At 44.9% G+C, this 22655-nt stretch overlaps 2 protein-coding genes across 8 annotated transcripts; one reads left to right on the top strand and one right to left on the bottom strand.

The window, feature by feature from the left end:
• Positions 1 to 11514: 11514 nt before the first annotated feature.
• LOC133897691 (peptidyl-prolyl cis-trans isomerase CYP19-3-like) lies at positions 11515 to 12717 on the top strand. Of its 7 annotated transcripts, none has more exons than XM_062338489.1 (3): positions 11523 to 11636; positions 11836 to 11960; positions 12029 to 12717. In XM_062338489.1, the coding sequence occupies exons 2-3, from the start codon at positions 11943 to 11945 to the stop codon at positions 12572 to 12574; spliced, it is 564 nt and encodes a 187-aa protein (XP_062194473.1). In that variant the 5' UTR covers positions 11523 to 11636; positions 11836 to 11942; the 3' UTR covers positions 12575 to 12717. The 7 variants fall into 7 exon arrangements, with proteins under 7 accessions (XP_062194477.1, XP_062194473.1, XP_062194478.1 ...); XM_062338488.1 differs by having other exon boundaries at positions 11576 to 11636; positions 11836 to 11870; XM_062338490.1 differs by having other exon boundaries at positions 11578 to 11665.
• A 1964-nt stretch (positions 12718 to 14681) lies between these two features.
• LOC133897639 (uncharacterized) lies at positions 14682 to 18588 on the bottom strand. The gene is made up of 7 exons (XM_062338431.1): positions 18138 to 18588; positions 16791 to 16990; positions 16183 to 16533; positions 15905 to 16105; positions 15734 to 15804; positions 15393 to 15532; positions 14682 to 15208 (listed from the first exon to the last, which is right to left on the bottom strand). The coding sequence occupies exons 1-7, from the start codon at positions 18475 to 18477 to the stop codon at positions 14910 to 14912; spliced, it is 1602 nt and encodes a 533-aa protein (XP_062194415.1). The 5' UTR covers positions 18478 to 18588; the 3' UTR covers positions 14682 to 14909.
• Positions 18589 to 22655: the final 4067 nt, after the last annotated feature.

Genomic DNA, 22655 nt, shown 5'->3' on the forward strand with positions numbered 1-22655 from the left:
TTGGCCCCTGGGATTGAGCCAGCATGTTAAAGTCTCGGTCGGCCTGACCTTTTTTCCCGCCACCCTTGACTAGGTTGGGTCGAGCTAAAAGGACCCGACCAACCCAGTCGTCCGCTCTCTCTCTCTCTCTCTCTCTCTCTCTCTCTCTCTCTCTCTCTCTCTCTCTCTCTCTCTCTCTCTCTCTCCCAACTCGATCCCCTTCTTTTCTCTCTCGTTCTTCGCCTCAGTCGTGTCACTCTAGCCTTTCTACTGACTTCATCACTGTCGGGTCCTCGCCATCGTGTACCTAGATTGTCCTGGGTGCTCTGGGTGATCCTCCACCGCACGTGTACCTAGATTGTCCTTCTGGGTAAACCCTAGCCACTGGCACAGTCACCATGGTCATTTCCCTTGGCTCCGACCGCCCCGGTGGTGCTCTAGAGGAGCTCTATCACTATTGGGTCTTCCTCCTCTACTCCTACAACCTAGTTCCCTCTACCCTAACTCGATAGGGAGGTTGAGCCCTATGGCTCACCACTGCCACTGTCTCTACCCTGGTGTCTCGAGCTCCAACGACCGTAGTGGAGCACACGAATCTCCTCTAGGGCCCTTGCTCTTTCTCGTGGCCTTCTTCCCCTTCCCCACCTTGGTGGTGGTCCTCAGCCATAGGACCTTGGAGCAGCCACCACATCTTCCGGTTGGATTCCCAAGTGGCGGTGGTTGTAGTGGAGCTCAAGCTCCTTTGTGCCCCATGCTCAACCTTGTTGATCATCTTCTCTCCTTCCTCAGCTTTTCCATAGGGGCATGCACCATCGCCACGCTGGTGTTCTACCTCGAGCTGCCGTGAGACAATGATTGGGTTTCCCCTTCATCACTCTGGTTGCCAAGTGGTTTTCAGCCATGGAGCTTGGCTCCATTCTAGTTCGATCTCTAGCTAACTGAGCTTTATCCCATTTACTATTTCCTCATGCTCTAGTTGTTTAGCCCTGAAATGATGCATGATGGACGACCTAATGCCTAATGCTCAATGATGTGCAATATGTGTGCTTATGATGCTACATGACTCCATGATGCACTGATGACTTAGAACATGAGCTGAATTACACTAACATGCCTTGTCCTTAATTAAACTAAGAGCAAAACTGAAGGTTAAAAGCTTTGCTTAAACATATTATCATGATATTGTCCGTAGCAACCAAGAACTAGAGATTTGAAGATCATATTATGATACATTTGTAAATTTCAATGATGACTATACAATATGGTCAAAGAAACCATATCTACCATCCTGCGTATATTAAACTTGGCATACTCTACTGCTTGATACATGGATTACATGCACACATAAATATGTACCAAATTGCAGCAAGATTTAACATGCCTAAATATGAAAACACATCTATATACATGTAGTAGCAACTTGTGCTCAAACATCCCATATGCACTCTAGTGGCAAAACATAGCTTAAAGCCTATACATACTAGTTGGGCAAATCAATCTTGTATATGTTAGTTGGTCAATAAAGCTTATACATGCTTAGATGTAATACTTTATCATATAGCTCCTATTCATGCTAGTTTGTGCACTTGCAACTCTTATGCATACTAGTCCATCCATTCTTGAACTCACCTTTCTAGGAAAGGAAGAAGATGCAAGAATGTTTGGATTAGAAAGATGCTTGATGATACTTATGATCAAGGGTGGTGATGCATGACTCCTCCTCTTTAATCCTTTCTCTTGCTTTAGCATCTACCATGGCCAATCCATAATTTCATAGCCATGATTAAGAAAGCAAGAGAGAAAGAGAAGGGAGGAGAAAAAGATGAGCTATCATGCTGTCGGTGTATCAAGAACCGGGGGTCCCCGAATCCCGAGGCCAGGCCAGCAATCCGCCACATGGCGCCATCCCGCGGAGTCTCCACCGCCAGATAAAAAAGATCGAGTCCCGGGAGAGAGCGCTCGGGGCCACAGTCGGTGGTCCCCGAGTATCCCAGTTCCCTGATGACCCACGAAGTCTAAGTGCCGGGAAGAACGTGCTCGGGAAGGTGTGCGGTGACCTCCAAGCACACAAGTCCCCCGACGACCAGGAAAGCTAATTACCGGGAGAAACGTGCCCGAGGCCGCTAGCGGTGGCCCCCTGGGCACCCAAGTATCCCGAGGACCCATGAAGGAAGTTTCGGGAGAGAGTGCTCAGGGCTGCGTGCAGCAGCCCCCGAGCACTCGGTTCCCCGAGGATCCGTACAAGTGTGCCCGGGAGAGAGTGCTCGGGGAGGTGAACAGTACCCCCGAGCACTCGGTTCCTCGACGACTCAAAGAGCCCCCTGACAGTGGCCCCCGAGGGGCCCACCGATGAGGTGTCAGCCAGTCAAAGGCCCAAGGCCATATTTAAAGAGCGTACATGGCCTGTCACCTCCAACTGCTCCCGCTGCGCTCAGCGTTAGTTCCTGCCACGTCCTGGCAGAAGGGCATGGGGTTATTAATTGCACGGGTCCCATCCCGTGCCATCCGGCCCGTCTCGGGATAACGTCGTAAGGGCCGAGGCGTTCCGTCTGCCGCGCTGCTGTGGCAGGGGAACAAGACAGGACGGGCACGTCGGGCCGCTCTGCGGCTGCCCGGTGGGCCCTCTCCACAGCGCCCATTGCCAGTGCATTTATGGTGACGGATGACCGGGCGTGATACGCATTTTCCACCCCCGTCACTTTGCCCAGAGGAAATAATGACGCCCTTTCCATTTATGGTGTCTCGGAACTCGTGCTCCCCCTCCCGTTCGGGGCACGCTGCTGCCGGCGGGTATTTAAAGCAGCCGACGGCACAGAAGAAAGTAAGTGAAAAAGAAACAAACAGCTCAGAAGTGTGGAAAAACACAGCACAGAAGAGAGAAGAAAAGATCACAGGCCGAAGAATAAAGAGCCCCAGGCTCTAAGATAGATAATCATTCTTGTAACCCGCAACATCCTTGAGAGACTTCCTCAGGGTATTTATAGTATCCATACAGGAGTAGGGTGTTACGCCCCTGTGCGGCTCGAACCTGTCTAAACACCAGTGCATTTACTCCTTTCCGCATTAGATCACTCCGCACCGCCAGTCATCGCATTCATACCCATTTATTTCTCAGGCGAACATATTCAGGATCATCCCCCCAGCCGAATATCTAAAAAGGGGTCCCCCAGGATCCCTGCGACAGGAGTTCACCCTCCGACACGTGCCATGACCAAATGAAGAGTAAATTTAAAAAACCTACAACTATTTTAACATATGTTTAAAAAAACTACAACTTTTAGTGCTCATTTCAAAACCCTACAACTATTTGACATATGTTGCAAAAAAAACTAAAACTTTCTCACCGTAGGCCCTCCTGTCATCCTCTGGCAACAGGTGGACCCATGATTAATTCTCTTATTATATACCATATAGGATGATATATGGGACTACAGTGAGAAAGTTGTAGTTTTTTTGTAACATGTATTAAAATAGTTGTAGGTTTTTGAAATGAGCACTAGAAGTTGTAGTTTTATGCAACATATGTTAAAATAGTTGTAGGTTTTTGAAATTTACTCCCAAATGAATGACTGGGCAAGCTAAGTCACATCCCCTTCTATTTATAATGGAAAGCTACTTTTAAGCCAGGAAAGCTCACTAATTAAATCTGCAAATGCGTGCCTTGGGAAAATTGGGAAGGTAACACCTACAAGGGTAAGCAATTTGCGTGGCTTTGGTGGCTTGGCAAAATGACACAGTGTCATGAAGTGGTGTGATAAACCTTCATGGTCAAGCAAGGTTAGTTTGTAATTTGGCTTTGTATAAAGAACCATCCAAATTGTATTCGGATTAATCATTAGGATGATCATTTAATAAGATAAGAGGTAGCACATGCTCGTCTTTCTACATGGCATGTGCTAACCCACATCTCACCACAACAATCGCGACCAACAATGATTAACTAGAATCCAATTCCGGTAGTCCTAGCATGTGTTTTATGCTAAGATCGGAATACACGCCTTTACAACAAGTTTCATCATATCAATGCATAAATACATTATAAATCCTTAAGTTTTACAAGTTCAACAATTTACAAAACAACGAACGCTAGGAGAACAAAATACAACAGTTTCATCTCCTATCCGGTTAGAGTTACTATGCAGTAGAAATAAAGTTTATAAACAGCAAAAGATAGGTGGCGCCATTTGCCCTGAGGCACCAACCAAACACAACACGAGTAGCCCATACTACTCTTCATATAAATTTGGAGGCTAAAGACATATTTGGAATTTCTAAAATTCATTGCTTTGGATTATAGAAATTAGGAAACTTGTGTTTGGACCCTTTGCAAAGTAATGGGTTTGCATAGGGTCCCTATGTAGGCCACAACCCCGGCTCCGACTCGGTTACACCCCATCCTACCTGCCCCCCACCCCGACCGCATCGTCCCATTGGTGACGTATGTCCAACCGTACCACAACTGTATCTGGACCGATCTGATACGACCGCTCACGGACCGTGTCGTGAACTGCAACTTCAGCACGTTAGCTGATATGACATGACCTGTTTACTTAATCCGACCTAACAGACCATACCTTAACCGGCCATACGTAGCCAGACTGGTGCCAGCCCAGTTGGACAAGTCTAGCCGGCATCACGGCTGTCGGACACGTTCAGATCGCCGCCGCGTGAACTTACCAGTAAAACTGGACCTTTACACCAACCAACGCCAGGTGAGGTGCCAGAGTGAACAAACCACCATGCAGGTCATTACAGTAAGTAATGGGGAGGGACTCATCTTCTCGTCATCATCAACCAGTAAGGCAGTAAGTACTTGTTCCTCTTCATTGCCACCGCCCACTCTGCTGACTCAGGTCCCTCGCACCATGTTCATGGCGCCCTTCACCACACCTGGCCAACGTTGCATCCAATCTTCTGCAACAAGCATGCTATTAAGAGTTGTTTATATATTTTTGCTATCACATGACCAAACCCAATCGTACGTCGAGCCTAGAATACTTGTCAGTAGACGCTGCTTAATTAGATGTACAAACATTCAATTCAATTCAATTCCAATTCTTTCACCATGATTTACAACCAGTCAAGGAACACAAATATGCAAACTACAGGAGGTTCAGCCAGAGACCATGTATATTCGAAACAAACTATTGGATTGCTACCACCATCTCATAATTTTCTTTTACATTTCTTCCCTAAAGATTCCGGAAACTTTTTTCATTCTCTTTTGGACTTGAACAATTGCAAAATATTCCAGAAAGACACCTAGGATTGAAAATGCGATGTAAAGACTTCAAATCCATGCATCAATCATTCAATCTTAACTACACAGCATAAGGGATCAACACATTTGCCGTTGCAGCCACTCATCCGCCATGAGATAGAGCTAAAGCATTATTTCTAAATGATCTCAAGAAGACACCATTTGTTTTAGGACACTGCAACTCATCCAGGATTAGATCTAGTCCCGCCCACCCACCAAGGTTAAGGTTACCGATCGGAGCTCGGTTACCGAGCTCCGGCGGTAACCGAAATCTCGCGGTAACCGTGGTTACCGGTCAAAAATTCAAAAAAAATCGGAGAAAATTTATTCGACAAAATTTGAAATTTAGCGAAAAAATCGTGTTTTTGCCCGATCGGTTTGGACCGGTTACCGAGCGGTTTGCTCGATAAATCGAGCGGTTTGGGTGGTAACCGACAGATCGAAAACCGATCGAATTGATGCGATAATCGAACAATTTTTAGCGATTACCGAGATGCGTGGACGCATTATCAATAATTAAGTTGAAAAATCATAATAAACAAAAAATTGACCACTAAATCATGGGAGAAAATAGTATAGAACCATGATATGTTTTTTAATATCATATAAAATTTTGGCATGACCTTTGCTATATTTTTGAAGTTTCGAAGGCAACAAACAGATAGTAATAGCAATTCAAGCACGAACATATAATTATTGCTTCGAATATATACATATATTACATATGCAACGCCTGAAATTAATAAATATATATGGAATTGTCATGACCTTTGAAAGTAAATTTGCATCACCTTTAGAACCACCAGCTTAGGGGCCGATTACATTCGGTCATATTGTACTCATCGGTGGACATTAGCATTAGTCGTCGTGTCGATAGCAACTCTGCCTTAAACTCAGCCCATGTTTGTCCTGTCCATGCAGAAGTGGTTGACCATTGTCCTTGCAAAGTGGCATAAAACTCAGGGTCTTGCCACTCATAGACCCACTGAATAGGAGGCTCTGACTGAGCATCGGGGACAGTATAGTGGTACGAATACGATCCAGAACTACTCTCCATGCCATAGCTGCTGGAATAGCTCGCACTATCTTGTGGTCAATCGTGGCCACTATGTATTATATTTCTTGCTGAGGATGGAGCATCGTGGTCCTGATCTTGCGTGGCATGCGAAAACTGACTCTCACCAGTGAATTGCATAGGAGGAACGACAGATGATTGGCATGGATGAGCATCACCGCCCTGACCATCATCATCACCGCTGTCAGTCTTTGAGCTGCTGTTATTCGATTCTTGGTAAGTTGGGCTCTTTGGGTCACTATTCGTGCTCTCATCGTTTTGCACTTATCTTTTGCCCTTGCCCTTAGTCCTCTTGCTCTTCTTTGTATGCGTCATTTGCTTCTTTCTCTTTCCCGTGTGTGTGTCACCAACCACTGTAGCAGCCCATTGTTGCAAGTCAGGTATGTTCACTGTATCTGTCATCAGGTGAGTAGGCAGGGGTACGTCGCTATCTGTGTCCTCCTCATCAAGCTCAGGGACTGCATTTGATCTCCCGGTCTCCATCCAGTCCCGGAGCGGATTGTTATCCTCATTCAACGTGAGCTCCATAAGCCACTGAAATGGATCATCATCAACAGTTGACCTGATACCTGCATCCAAGTTGTTCTGTATTCTCAGGTTGTAGTTGACATATATCAACTTATGGAGCTTCTTGTAGCTTAATCGGTTGCGAACTTTGGTGTGGATGAAAGCAAATGTACTTCAGTTTCTCTCACACCCACTAGATGACACGCACTGTGACACTAGGCATCTAGCAAGTATTGATAGTGTAGGTGTAGACGAACCAAACATAGACCACCATTGCGCTGCAAGTAGGTATAGTGATATGAGGCTCAGAAAAATAGGTAAAATGATGCATCAGACCTCAAAAAGAAAGAAATATGACAATAATAAATTCATTACAAACTTAATCACTCACCTCATTTCTGTGTTTCTTTAACTGCAGCGATAAAGAATGCATCGTCCGCCCTTCTGCCAGAAATGCCTGAAGTGTGGAAAAATTTGGACCATGTCACACCAATAGCTTCCTTCTCTTTCTTTCCCTGAGCACTCCATGACCCGGTGTCAATCCTCGGTTGCACAGGGGATTTTGCTAAAGCAACATTGTAATCTCGGACGCTTGGTGGTGGCCCCCTTGTTGACGATGCTCTCCTAAGCATCCTCTTTAACACAGAGCCCCCTCTGTCAATACCACTACCACATCTATGCTCGTAGGACTCGCCTGCCCTCCTCCTAAACTCTTCCTCATCCCTCGATTGACCTATGGCACGCTGCACCTATTCCTCTTCCGTGTCCTCATTGTCGTTTGTCAAATCTACTTGAACTCTAGCTGATTCTTGCCTCCAAACCCTCTCGTCTACCTTTCCCTTCCTCTTATCTCTTGCCCTATCCAGCTCACGTCTGAAATAATCACGTACATCTGGAGGCACCCTATCGCAGTGTACAACATTTGATCCGTGCTCTGCCAAATGTTCTTTCAACCTTGTGGCACCACCGCCTCTCTTCTCCTTATTGCAATAATTACACCTAAAACCCGGGGCCAAATTGTCCCCATGCTGCCACACCACATCTTTATCTGTCATCGATTAGTTTGCAATTTCTCTGTAGGAAGAAGAAATCTCGATGGTTACCCTACTAATACATATGCCCACACGTGTTCAAATCGTTACTCAACTCAATTGAACAAAAATTATCAATACTTACCCAACTAATAAACTTATTTGACCGAATATTAGTACCATATACACCTAAATAGCCGATTATCTAGCACGAATATTACCATCATTCGCATGTACACGGACAATTCAATGTAATAAGGTTTATAACTCAACAAATCAACCGAACTCATCACCGAACAATGCATTTTACACAAAAAAAAAACTACTACACAGTTTACAACCGAACTCATAACGCAATGCATCGTCGAAATAACATGAAATCTATCACTACCGACCGTATTACAACGATTACCGACCATTAAAATCACAAAATCAAGCTAATAGCAGCGGTTACCGAGGAGCTAGTAACGGTTACCGATGAGCTGGGGTCGTCGATCGGTTACCGAAGAAAGGCGGTCGGTAACCGAGCTGCAGACCACGATAACCGACGAAGCACCGCTGGATTTGCGCCGGACTACAGCGGATTAGCTCGGGAAGTTGCCGGCGCCGCTCGTGGACCTGTTGGAATTGCGGTGGGGAAAGTGTAGCACTGCCAGCAAGCTCCAATCCGACACCACCTTATCCACTGGCCGTGGGCTGCAAACGGGCCGTAATCGACTGTTCATTCAGCCCAGAACACAAACGAGCTCATTACAAATATATTCGAAGTTTTCCCGTCAATTTGGATGTCCAAACTATATTTGTTTCAAGTTTGGTTTTCACAGATACTCTTGAAATTATCTCTAGTTTTTTTATCAGATTTGTTTTGGATTTTTTGATTTTTTTTCAAAATCGGTTTGAATTTTTTGAATTCAAATTCGGTAACCGCTCAACTTTTGAAACCGAGCTGCACCGAGAAGGTCGGTGACCGCGATTTTTGGGCGGTTACCATCGCATTTGTGAACCGTGCCACCCACCCCATCGTCTCCCTCCCGCCATTCGGTCGTCTGTTCTGAAGATCGGCTCCCTCAGCTTCCTCTCACCATTCAGTCGCCGGTCGTCTCCCTCCTGCTCGTCAGCCTCGACGGAGCCCCATCCATTGCGTGCCCGTCCTCCGCATCGACTTCTACTCCATGCCCGGTTCGAGCTTCCCATCGCATCCGTCAGCTCCCCGTCTCCCAGACGCAGCCGCTCCCCGCTCCCCGACGGAAGCTGCTCTGCCGTGCGTCGCTTCGGCTGCCCGCCGCACCCGGTGGTCACCCGCGAATACACTACCAACCTCCATATGCGACTCCACGGATGCACCTTCAAGAAGAAGGCATTGGGCTTTGTTTTTATCACGAGGCATTTCTCTCTCTTGTTGGCTTTGCTTATCGGCATCTGGCGTGGCTGGGCTCCATGCTTGTGTTATTTACGTCCTTCTCTATGGTGATGCGTCCTTCTCTGTGCTAGTCACTATGTGGTGTGTGGTGCTGCTGATGTGCTAGGCGGTGCTTACTAGTGTCTTAGTCTAGTTTTAGAGTCTTTGTAATTCTGTTGCGTCCATCCAAGTTTCGGTTTTTCTTTTTAAGTTTGTGTATGTTGTTCGAGTTCACATATTCCTTCGTTCATTAGTCGATTTCTTTCTTTCGTTATTGATGTAGCTTAGCCATCTAGATCTTTTCGTAGTTTTAGTGACAACTTCGTTTGTTATCTTGCTACTCGTTATCGCTTTGTTACGATTCTTGACCAAGAGCATTCATTCGTTGTCATCATCACGACTCTACTCTCGTGCTTTGTCTTGCACTTCTTCGGCTTGATCCGACCGGATTACTAAGGCTTCACTCTACGACAGCTTTGAAGAGACAGTTTTTGGATGTATTAGTCTAAATTTATTACTTAGTGTCACCTCTTTCAAATGCAGCGCTATTACATATGTCTTGCATTCGAGGGGGTGTTAAGGGTATAATAGTCAAAAGTATTATTGTAATCTCTTAATCTAGGATTTCCTCTTATATCTATATATTGCTCCTATAGAACTATAATTGAATACAAGTTGTTATTTCTAACACTCATCATTGACAATTTAGTGTCAACAGGTAGACTGCTAGCAGGCACTTGTTTGTCTTCTTTGCTGTTCAGTAGGAAGGTAATTTGGAATAAGATCGGCATATATAAGCCCTACAGCAGACCATCACAACTACTTCAAACTCATCGATACCAAGACTAGATTGGAGTTAACAATGAAATTCCTGATATACACTAGGATAGTTTCTTCAACTGCTATAAGAAAGGACAGAACTCAGAAAAAGTCCACTACAATTACACCTAGCACACACACGATTAAAGTTCAGTTGGGTTGGGCCAAATCAGTTCTATCAACATGTTGCAAAAATATATCTCGCTATTGACATTACATGAGTAAACATGCGATTAATTTCACTTCAATCTGTGAGAGAGTAAACGGGTACCTCATTGTCAGCATTAAAATGAAGCCTGAACTTTTGACACTGCAATTTCTGCCGCTGCCAATGCTTCCCCAGAATCGCTAGTCCAACAATTGTGGCAGCAAAGAAGATGAACCGAAAGGTAACAGATTCCTTGCATTGTTGCACACGAGGTTCTTCCACCATGCTTGAGAAGGAAATTTGAACTGATCCTTTGCGTTATACGCATCTGCAGAAACACCCACAGAACCCGTTGGAGCAGCAGAGGTGGACGAGAATGATCAGCCGGATCAGCAATGTCATCTGTTGCAGCATCAGCAGCGTGATGAGCATTTCTGGATATATCTGAGATTGCATCAGGAGTGTCAAAACTGGAAGTGTGAAACCTGGCCTGTTGGTCTCCAGCTAAACTGAGCCCCCCCGAGGCCCAAGCCGTCCCCAAACACTACATCATCCAAAGGCACAGTACTCTGCTTGTCCAAGAAACTGAAACTGGGTAGGTTATGATCCAGCTTTCTTTTTGCATAGGAGCTGTTGAGATGATTATCATCCACCATCACAGCAGAGGCAAGTACTTTGTCGCAGCCTTCTGTTTTGCAGTCAGCTTCTTTTAGACGATGGGGTTCTTCGTTGGTTGGAAAATTGAAGTGTCCAGACAAGAAATTTGCTACAGGCGAATCAGATTTGGGGTCGAAGTATCGAACCTCTGTTTTGTCAGTGTCAGGCAGTGGTAGAATTGGACCAGGAGCAGCAGCATAGGTTGATGCGGTGAGTGAGATAAGCTCTGTTTTTTCAGATTTATGAGAATTTATTTGATGCACTAACGATTTGTAGAAGTTATAAAAGTACTTATTTTTAAGAATTTTAGTTTAAATTCTGTGAATCCAATTAAAATGAGTTACACATAGATTATGAAATATGAAAAAAATAGAATTTTTAGAGTACCAGAAGACTGTTTTGAACAGAAGAGATAGTAGTAGAAATAGGAACAGTAGCCTAACCAGCTGCAACACCGTGGTATTCTTACCGCACTCTGGGGCGGTATGCGTCTATTTTTTAAATTTTTCATCCAAAATCTATTTATTTAATTTTTTAAGTTAAAATGTAAAAATAAAAAAAAACCTCGAGTAGAGTGGAGTGGAGTCGAGTAGAGAATGGGGGCGGCCCATTAGAGCTAGAGCCCGCCGTGACCTCTCAACAACCCTAGGGAAAGGAAACCTCCCCCTTTAAAACCTCGTCTCATCCTCCTCCTTCCGCAGCCGCCGGCGCATCTCTCCTCTCCCTCTTCAGCAGGCCGCAAGAAAGGACGAACAAAGAAGGTATCCAGGTCTCCTCCTTCGCCATTCAGGTTCCCCTTTCTTTTCTTTGCACCTCCATTAGCTGAATCATCAATCTCAAAGAGTACTGGAAGAAGCACATATCGAAGGCTTTCTAGGCGTCTATTTTGCAAGGCCTATTGAGCTCAAAGCTTGTGCGATATCAAAGAGTTCATACTGTGCTCGTCGTCTCTATGTCTAGATGGAATGATCATCTCCGGCACTGCCACTGTGGAGGTCAGGTCATACATACTAGGATGACGCCATTGAACAACCACTAGCATCCTACTCTTCTTCTTCTTCTGGAAGATGAACAGAGACACGCATGTATACTTTGCTCATCTCTGACAATTAATCTTTGCACTTGCAACTCAAATCTGGTGACCCATATATAGGTAGCAACGATGGCCAAGAACCCCAAGGTGTTCTTCGACATCCTCATCGGCAAGGCCAAGGCCGGCCGCGTCGTCATGGAGCTCTTCGCCGACACGGTCCCCAAGACGGCGGAGAACTTCCGCTGCCTGTGCACCGGCGAGAAGGGCCTGGGCACCTCGGGGAAGCCGCTGCACTACAAAGGCTCGGCCTTCCACCGCATCATCCCCACCTTCATGTGCCAGGGTGGCGACTTCACCCGCGGCAACGGCACCGGCGGAGAGTCCATCTACGGCGCCAAGTTCGCCGACGAGAACTTCAAGCTGCGCCACACGGGCCCCGGCGTGCTCTCCATGGCCAACGCAGGCCCCAACACCAACGGATCCCAGTTCTTCATCTGCACCACGCGCACGCCGTGGCTCGACGGCAAGCACGTCGTCTTCGGCAAGGTGGTCGACTGCTACGGCGTCGTGGAGAAGATGGAGGCCGTCGGCTCAGAGAGCGGCTCCACCGCCGACAGCGTCCTCATCGAGGACTGCGGGCAGCTCGCCGAGCAGAGCAGCAGCTGAATTCTGGTGATGGCTGTTCAAGTCATTAGGAATAGTAAGATAAATAAATTTAAAGTATTTTCAGAAGTTTAGTATTTCAGAGACTTTGGCCGATGTGTACAGTTTAAGTTTAAGTTGAAACTAAATCCGCATCTATTGGTAGATCAGACCAACTACAACACATCCATCATACATCATCCATATTTTTATATAAATTACTATTTATAAAGATTTTTTCTCCATATTATTTCACTACTTCAATAGTATATCCATATTTTACTTTCTATATTTTTCCTAAATAATATTCTAAAAATCTATAAATTAGCAAACCAGCTCAGTCTGCTCTTCGCTCCTCACTCGCACGCCACCTTCGCTTTTCACTCCTCACTTGCATGCCTGCTCCTCACCGCCGCCGCCACCATCTCGTCCCAGTCATCGATGGCCACACCATCCGTCTCCCGATCTGGCACCGTGCACCACCACCTCCTCAGTAGCCCCATGCCCCTCTTACCCCATGTCCAAAAACCACATCTTCACCTCCCCTGTGGCATCCCCTTCCCACTCCAACATCAAGCTCACCACCCCGGCCGCCTCCCCCCCCCCCCACCCACCCACCCACTTCCCTTCCCTGTCGACACCTTCGCCCGCATTGCCTCCCCCCACGCCAGCCCCTGTCAGCTCCTCCCAACCACACCCTCCCTTGCTTCTCGAGCGTGGCAACAAGCTCGTCAGCCAGACCGAGCCTGGAAATGGTGAGCTCCTCCTCATCCCCTTGGAACCCCTCCCCCGCTGCCACCTTAACTCCCTCTTCATCGTCGCTCCCATGCTCTCCCACTCCGTCCTTGTCATCGCTCCCGAGCTAGAGCCGCTTGAAGGCGTGCTCACTAAGCATGGAGCTGGGCAAGGCCACGATCGACGCCGCCAACCACTCACGTCGTCGGAGCACCCAGCCGCGGGAGGCGGTGCTGCTTGAAGGTGTGCCCACTGAGCATGGAGCTGGGCGAGGCCACGGCCGACGCCGCCAGTCACTCACACCGCCGGAGCACCCAGCAGCGGAAGGTGGTGACACGGGGAAGCGTGGTCGAGTTGGAGCCGGAGGTAGGGTTGGAGATGGCGGGGAGCGTGAGGAGGGACGTCGATGAGCTTCATCACTACCGATTTGCACTCGTGGTCCGTCGTTGTCAAAAATGGCGGATCTGGGAGGGCGGCGTGGCTCCGTCCCGTCCCAGTCCAGCTGCGAGGGTGAGGGCGAGGGCTCCTGATGGTGGCGCGAGCACACGGGGAGAAGACAGTTGGGGATGGCATGAGGAGAAAGGCACGCTAGATTTGGCATGCGGGGGGGCCGAGGATAGAGCGTGTCAAAATGACGGGTTTGATGGAGGGGCTGTTGGAGACGCATTTTTTTTGGCATTTTGGTGTGTGTGGGACGAATAGCGGATAATTTGCCTGCATGTCACTCGTGATGCTTATATTGTACGGGAGCCGATTTTTCAATCCAGCCATCAGTACAGTCGACGTGTCACAGCCATATGACCCCATCGGACGACTATAGTTGTTTCTTCGTCCTCAACCTCTTTCTTCCACTTTCATCTGCTGCAGAACAGTACGCCATCTTCCTATTTCCCCGTCTCCGATGGCGCTCCTCTCGCCAGATCTGCAACCACTAACCGCCACCTCGCTAACCCCTTCCATTTGACTCCTCATCACCTTCACCACCCATCGTTGGTCATCCGCCACTAGGCCGGGAGGAAGACCCCAACGCTAAAATGTCATCGGTGCCATCGAATCGCCTTGACCTATGGAAATGTGGTACTGTAATCACTATTTCTATTTTGTAGCAGCTCATCATCCCTAAAGCATGAATTTTTCTTACCTTAAATACTCATCATCTCTAAAGCACAGATCTTGACATAAATCTGATGCACCAAAATCCACGTTGGCACCCTCTCAAACACTCGGAGGTTTAGCAATTCCCTATTGATACTAGGTGCCTTCAAAAAATTGCACCTTTATTTTTGCAACCAAGCAACTTTCATGGAATCTTAGTTTGTACTACTCTCTATTTTCTAATCAGATAATTGTATCAGGTTTCGTAGCTTCAGTTCTCTCAGGATCGGGAATTCCCTACTTGCAAGTTTGCAAAATTACATGGGCCATTTGGGATTCACTATCATTCTTAGCATTTCCTTACAGCAGCTAAAACTGTACAACAAAAGGACCCCAAGGCAGGCGGCATTCTCCTTGGTCCTTTCCTTTGGGTAAAAGATCAAGGAACTGATATTATGCATATAACAAAATATAGAATCCAGCCACTACAAAAGCTACCCTTGAGAAAGAAAGGAGAAAAAAAGAAAGATCACTCATCCTGCAGCGGCAGTGCCTTGAGCACATCTCTCAGAGCATAATATATGCTTTCACATCTGTGATCAGATATCAGATTGCCAGACAACAGTATCCTCTGAAAATTCTCTCCTGGATCACCTCTCCAGAGTGTATATGACTCTTCAATAACACTGTTTATATCCTCAATATCCCTCTGTAGGTAATACAGTGTTCCAGGAAGGAAGAGATCCTCGGGCACAAATTCATCATTTTTACCATCCGGCGACAAGACCTCTGTGAAGTTAGGAGGACGAGCTGGATCTTTGGCCACATCTGACAAGACAAAGCTAGGTCAGCTTCAGTCATATACTCAAAATAAAACTGTAAACGAATGGCCCTAGCCCTCTTTTAATTTGACAAGTGATAATGATGCTGGCTTTTCTATACCAATCATCTTGGAAAGGAGCACTCACTTCCTTCCATTCTGCGATTTGCACAACTGGACAATTTAACTCACCAGAATTTGCTGATATTGTTACAATTTTGGCATAATCACCGAGTTTACGCGCCACATCTTGAATTGACGAGACGACAAGCTTAGCATTAGTCACAATATCCACTATGTGTTTCCAGTCTTCCTTCTCCAGAACACTTACCCTACAAAACAACATGATACAAAAATTATGTACAAAAGTTGATCCAACAAGAGTGTTTAACTTGTTGGTTGCCCCTAAGAACTACATGCGCTAGGATGGTGTTTAAGAGCTACATGTGCATGGCGAATTATAACAAGGTTCTTCCTATAAAAGCCTGAAAAAATGTCTTGTCGTTTACTAACATTGCAAGCTCAATACCTACCAATCTGTTTTGAGTATTTCATTTCGCAGTCTTGCCAGTGAAGCTGCACTGACCCTTGGAATAATATCATCCTGCACGATGTGAAAAAACAGCCCCAATTACAAATGCCAGATATGGAGACTGGAGATGCCAGAAACTGGATTTTGACTCCAATAAAAGGTCAAGCATAACCTGGAGTACAACAGTAGAGACATAGCTCGCACAACTCTCAGCAACTTCCCTTGATACGCAGGGTGGTGTTCCAAATCCAACAGCAGAAATAATGTCAGGACTAAACCCAAGTTCCTCCTTAGACTTCTTTCGTAGCATTATAGCTAGCAGCGCTGCTGAAGCACCTCCAAGGGAGTGCCCTACCAACCGCAGCTTGTAGTCCTGCTTTGAACGTAAGAAAACAAGCAGTGTCAAAAGATGATGATTTTAACTTAACGCAGCGAAATAAGCTTTCCCACCTTGTGCTTTTCCAAACATTTTCTAATTATCCCCAGCTCATGGCGAAGGTACCAACGGGCGGCCTCATATGTTCCAAAGTGTGTTGAGAAACCTTTAGGTGATACCTTCTTATCACTTAGAGCAATCAAATCAGTAACAAGATCATAGACAGTATGAGTTCCACGAATCCCAAGGATCACCAATTTAGCTCGTGGATCAATGCCAATGTAATATCCAGGTCTCAGAATACTAGAGTCTTTCACAAACTTTACAACATTTCTCTTCCGAAGCATGCTATACCGTGCAAGCCCAGTTGCATTACCCTTATAGCAACCTCTTGCTAGTTCAAGGTGATAAATTAGTTCTTGAACCTAGAAAAGGAAAAGAGATAAATCCCTGTTAGAAATCACCCTAGTGCATGTTCTTTTGAGAAGCATTACAGTCTGAAACTCTAGTACTCGGTCATCATAACCAGTCAACAGATTAAATTGAACTAATTGCATTCTTCTTTAAAAAAAAATGGCTGCTACAGATATCATGCATACCCAGATAATCATTTTTCATTACTAGCCAATATTGCTTCCACAGTTTGAGAACTTCAGTATGAAGACAAGCCTGTAGGACATACCATCTTACTGGAGGATATCTGAACACCCTTGAAGGACTCAGCATTCTTTGCGGAAGCTTGGCTGAGGTAAATGAGGTAAAGACCAATGGTAAGATCACTGAGGCTCCAGTCCTTTATGCTTATCTTACTCCGCTGGAGGTCACTTAGGATCTCGCTAAATGTCCGGGTGCTTGCGGGGATGTTCTCCCCTCCACCGGTAGCTGCATTCAGATAATACAACTTTAGCCACTCTAAGAGGCAGAATATGTAGCTTTTAATTGTGCAACAAAGAAAATAATAATACAATGGTGTTCTTGGATTGACACAGTTGTGCGTGGATTTGCCGCTTATTAAACCAAAGCTCAACTGAAAAAAACACCCTGATTTCCCAGTTATGGCTGCAACTATCGAAATTTCTCTTCGCCATTTTACATAGAACTGTTCTACAAAGGACTTCCTAAGAATCTAATTGCTTGATGGAAGTGTTGTATATACATTAGGGTTATCTGCTGTGTGTCGGGCAATTTGGAAAGCCCGGAATAAAGCCTATTTTGAAAAGAAACTTATACAGCACCCAGGGGAAATAATCTGTCATGCTTGCTCCTATATGCAATATTGGTCAGGTTTGTATGGTGGCGAACTTCAGGGGAAGATCTTGGATGGCGTGAAGATTATGCTGAAGGCTGCTTGCAAAGCGATCGTCAATCAGCCGTCGACTCCGAAGATGCTGCCAGATCCAGATGCTGGGCTGGGCCAGGACAGGATGATGAAGACAAGCTTCATCTCTTTCTTCTTTGCCCATTTTGCATGTTATTTTGGGAGCTTGTAATGAATGTTATCTACCCTGTACTTTTCCTAGGCTTATTTGCTTGAAGCAGGTAGATAGGCTTAGGATCATCGTTTCTCTCTTGATACTCTGTTTCGTCCATTTCCTCTTCTAATCCTCAAAATACAATGTATTTCCGTTTCGTTTGGTAATGGAAATGGGGTAAACCTCGATTCGAAAAAAAAAAGAATCTAATTGCTGTTACCAATGTGCGAAATCTTGTTACACACTATTTTGCTGCAAATACCAAGTGGCAATTTTTCTCCAACAGACTCAGTTTTAAAGGAAAAGAAAAGTATGTGATCCACTCTAGTTACAGCATGAATATAGAATATTTATTAAACAAACATCAAGCCCTGAGCTGAATCAATTTGCATCTTCGCTGCAAACTGCTTGGTGAATCATACAGCTGCATCCAAAAGGAAAGGGAGAAAAAGCTATCCTTTTTTCCACAAAACTGGAAGCATCGCAGAACCAAAAATGCGGAGGTAAGATAAGAGTAAAAATAATTTAGATCATCAAGTGAAGTGGAGAAGACAAACAGCTGAAAGGCTTCCAATTGTATTGCTTGTAGAGATGCAGTGCGGGCTCGAGGGCCTTGGAGAGCCAGGCGACGTCGGGCCTCCAGCTCCTCCAGGGGAGGCCGGCGTCCTCGTCGTCGTCCTCCGAGCCCTCCCTCGTGCTGATCTCGGCGTCCTCCCTCCTGCTCTTGGCGCTCGCCTCCAACACGAGAGCGGCCGCCGCCGCCTTTCTGCCCTTGTCATCCGGTTCGCTCGTAGTCGGGGCGGGCGGCCCCCCGGAGAGGAGGGCAGTGAGCGCGGGAGGCAGGATGGGGCGGTGGAGCGTTATGAGGCGGGCGCGGGAGAGTAGGCGCTTCGCCATGGGCGGCGGCACTGACGAGTCGGGGAGCGGGCGGTGGGCGGTGAGCGGGAGCGGAGAAGAAGGGAAGAGACGACGAGGGTTCTCGACTTCTTTCCCCGAGATTAATCTCAGCCGTTCATCCACGGGAAAGGGGGTAGTATTAGATCTTGGAGAACTAAGAAAATAGACATGATGATTATGCTCCCTCAGTAGAAAAAACAGATTTCCTTGTTTTTCCACTTCACTGAAAAATAGTGAATGCTCAGGCTCGATAGACAATTGTCAGCGACGAGGTATGGGGTTCATCTGATCATCACCCGTAGAGGTAGTAGGATGCAACAAGGGGTGAGGTGGCACCGCCAAAGGCAATAGTGGAGACAATGGCAAGGCAAAACTAATGTATTAGAATTATGAAGGAAAATCGTTAGAGTATTAAAAATAAAAAAATCTTTCATAAAGGGAACGAGAATCACAAAGGGAATCGTTTGGAGATGGCCTTAGGAGGCAGGGGCAGTGAAGGCATCAAAGATGAAGAAACAAGATGACGTGATGGCGTCTCACCGGAAACAAGGAAGAAGGTAGTCAGAGAAGAGGATGAAGTTGGTGATGGAGAAGTGTTTACACATGATGAGGTGTTGGAGGTGGCTGATTAAAAGAAAACTTATATAATTTTACAAAATATAGGTCTAGAATGATTCAATATAAAGGGATATAACTTAGGAACCAAATTATACCATGAAGGTGTAAATCAATGTTGAACAATTAATTTTGATTGAGTAAAGATAGCGGGTAAAAAAGGCAGTATCTAACAATAACTTAAAAAGATACATAATAGATATATTGCATAGATATGGTCAGGTGGCTAGCTTGGTGTAATATTTTTTAAAGAACAAACTAGATGCGTTTCACATGTATATCAGAATCAAGTTTTCATATATGCAGTGACTTCATAAGTGATAATATAACAGTGTCATTAAATAACAATAAGATTCATTACAAAAGGATCTGGAGGTCTTAAAGAAAACACTAAGATATTTCCGGTGTGTAGAACCGGGGTCTCACTACAAGATATTTACAAAGCGCCTTCAAATCCATATGCACCCACTAAGGTTTCACCGCTAACAGGGATTCCATCCACCGTAGATGCATCCTCTTGTGTCACTCAACCGCCCACTGGTGCGTACAGAATAAGGAGGGCATTTAATTAATTGGCCAGACCGTACCCATATAAGCCTCGTGGTTGCGCTGTTATACCGGGTTACAGACTTCACAAACCGGTCATTATGATCCCACACAGAAACAACCATAAACTTGTTATGCAGCATCACCTCAAACCAACCATCCAGTAGGATCCCTATACCATGTTACTACAAGATTATCATACCCAATTCTTATTGCATAAACATCAGTAAAGATTAACATTTACCCTAACCATGACATCACTAGCATATCTACCCTTCATTTCCCATGACTCATCAATGATGACAAGGATAATCATACAAAATCTAGTAAACCCTAATCATAGGATTTCAAATTAGACAAGAATGCAAGAAAGATAAACAATTATTATAAAAGTCCTAAAAGATGTACAAGATATTCAAGGACACTTGCCTTCAATTGTGGGTTGTTCAAAGTCCTCGAACGTCTGGTCCTGTAAGTTCACACATTGCTCGTCTCCTATAGCAATCGCGCACACCGAAAACAAACAAACACAACAACTAAGTACATTACACAAAACAGTAGCAATGCACTATAAAAAATACTAACAGATAGTATTCGCTGCTACGATTGCGGGAGCGCAAGAATCGTCTAAATCGGAGCTCGTATGAAAAAGTTGTGAAGGTTTTAAGCTACATGGGCTTTTTCTGAAAAAGTATAAGGGCTAAATTGTAAAAATAGAAAGTTCCAGGGACTTATTTGTAAAAATTTAGGGATCTATTTGTAATTATATAAAAGTTTAGGGGCTAAAAGTAAAATACAGTATTAACCAGGGCCATACTTGTGAAAATAGAAAAGTTTAGAGCATAAATGTAAAATTACCTAATTTCAGAAAATAAAGGAATTATTTTTGTATTGAAAATCCTAATCATTGCATCAGCAGGCTGATTGGGCTCGGGTGTGCTGAAGTGGTATGACATGTGGGTAAGGGCGCTGAGGTGGACGCTGACTGGGCACTAACGCTGACTAGGTAAGAGCATTTAAATCTGGAGCGCACGATATAGATTGGACAGCTACGATTTAAAACGCTAAGGGGTATTTGGACTTCTAATCTTGACCACACGCGCTACATCGGACAGCCGATGACAAAAGGGGAAAAACGGGTGGCTGGAGGCGGCGGGAACATGGCGGCGGCGCCTCAGACTTCGCTGGAAAACGGCGAAAATCTCGTCGCCAGGCACGATTCACGACGACGAGCGGCTGGGGAGGAAGAGGGGCAAACGACGAACCCGTTTTGGCGCATATCTTCAGCGACGGAGTACGGGAAGGTAGTCGACGGCGGTAAAGGCGACAGAGGCGCTCGGGTTGACGACGGGGAGGCGCTCCAGTGGCCGAAAGGCGGCGGGAAGGAGCCGAAGTCCTTTCTCTCGAGCCTGCGGTGCTAGCGAACCGGTCGGCGAGGGCGGAGCGCGGCACCAGAGTGGTGGCGGCACGAGCTCAGGAAGGTGCGACAATGGCGCTGGGCGGCAATGGGTAGGATTGCGGAGCAGATGGAAAACACAGGGGGAAACACACACATATATAGAGGGAGATCGGATAAACGCGATGGAGTCGGATTCGGTTGGAGTTCTATTGGGATTCGGGTTCGAGGAGGCGGCGACGCGAGCTCAAAACGAATTCGGTCGACATGTCATGGGTGGAGACGATGGTTCTGATACGTGAGCCCGGTGAAAATGGCGTCACATGTAAAGTTTGCCAAACCAAATTCGAGACTTGGGTACAAATGCTTATATTTTCTTTATTACCTCTGTTGTCGAATAGATATGTTCTAAAATACGTGCGATTAAACTTTAAAATTTTTAACCACTAATATACACAAAATTATTAAAATTTGACATATGAAAATGATAGTAGTAAATTTGTCATAAAAAATACTTTGATATTATCTAATTTTTATTAACTTTTACTAAGAGTTAGTTGTCAAAAGTAATGATAAAATATATTTATTGGAGACCGTATTAATGTACTAAACGATAAATAAAAGAGAATAAAGAGAGTAGAATCTATTAAACTCATGCAGGATCAATCAAGGTTTCATTTACCGACCGGTAACCGAAAATGTGCGATAACCGCGGTTACCGGTCAAAAATTCAAAAAAAATCGGAGAAAATTCATTCGGCAAATTTTAAATTTTTGCGAAAAAAATCATGTTTTTGCCCTCTCGGTAACCGAGCGGTTTGGGTCGGTTACCGAGCGGTTTGGGTCGGTTACCGAGCGATTTTCTCGCATTTTTGATTCGGTCGGTTACCGAGCGGTTTGGGTCGGTAACCGCTCGGTTTTCTCGATTTATCAAGCGGTTTTATCGAATTTCAGCGCAGTTCAACAAAAAACCTAAAAAAGGGTTCAATCTTGTAAAATCAATAACTAATTCATCCGAGCTTCAAATCAAGTGAAACAAATTTTTTTGGCTTCCTTGTAACATGATCTACATGATAAAAGTATTTATACTCATAAAAAAGTTCAAAATTTTCTGTGAGAAATTTTATTTGTTAAACCAAGGTAAATGCATAGTTTACTCTTTGCTAATCCAAAAATCATGAAACTAATTTTGTTAGTCTTCTTACATGATCCTATATCTTTTAAAAATATATGAACTCATGAATTAGTTATTGTAACATGCATGATTGTGTAAATGTGTTGCGACTAGATTAATTCATAACTGACCCATCACACCTTAAAAATTAGTGAAACCACTTTCATTAACTTATTTATATTATGATTTACGTAGAAAAAATAATAGTAGACATGAAAAAATTAATTACAGTGATGTTTCTTAACATATTCACTTTATGCTTGTGAACTTTGTAAAAATCATAGAGAATTTAATAAAACTCTAAATAAAGTGAAATCAATTTTAAAGATTCTCTTAAAATACGTTTTATACAAGAAAAATATGTGTTTGCATGTTACACTTTTCCTTAACATGAGTTAATAATTGAGCCGCGCACTTCAATTTTTTTTCATTTTTTTTCAAACTTTCT

The sequence above is a fragment of the Phragmites australis genome, chromosome 17 (genome assembly GCF_958298935.1).
Source record: "Phragmites australis chromosome 17, lpPhrAust1.1, whole genome shotgun sequence".
NCBI lineage: Eukaryota > Viridiplantae > Streptophyta > Magnoliopsida > Poales > Poaceae > Phragmites > Phragmites australis.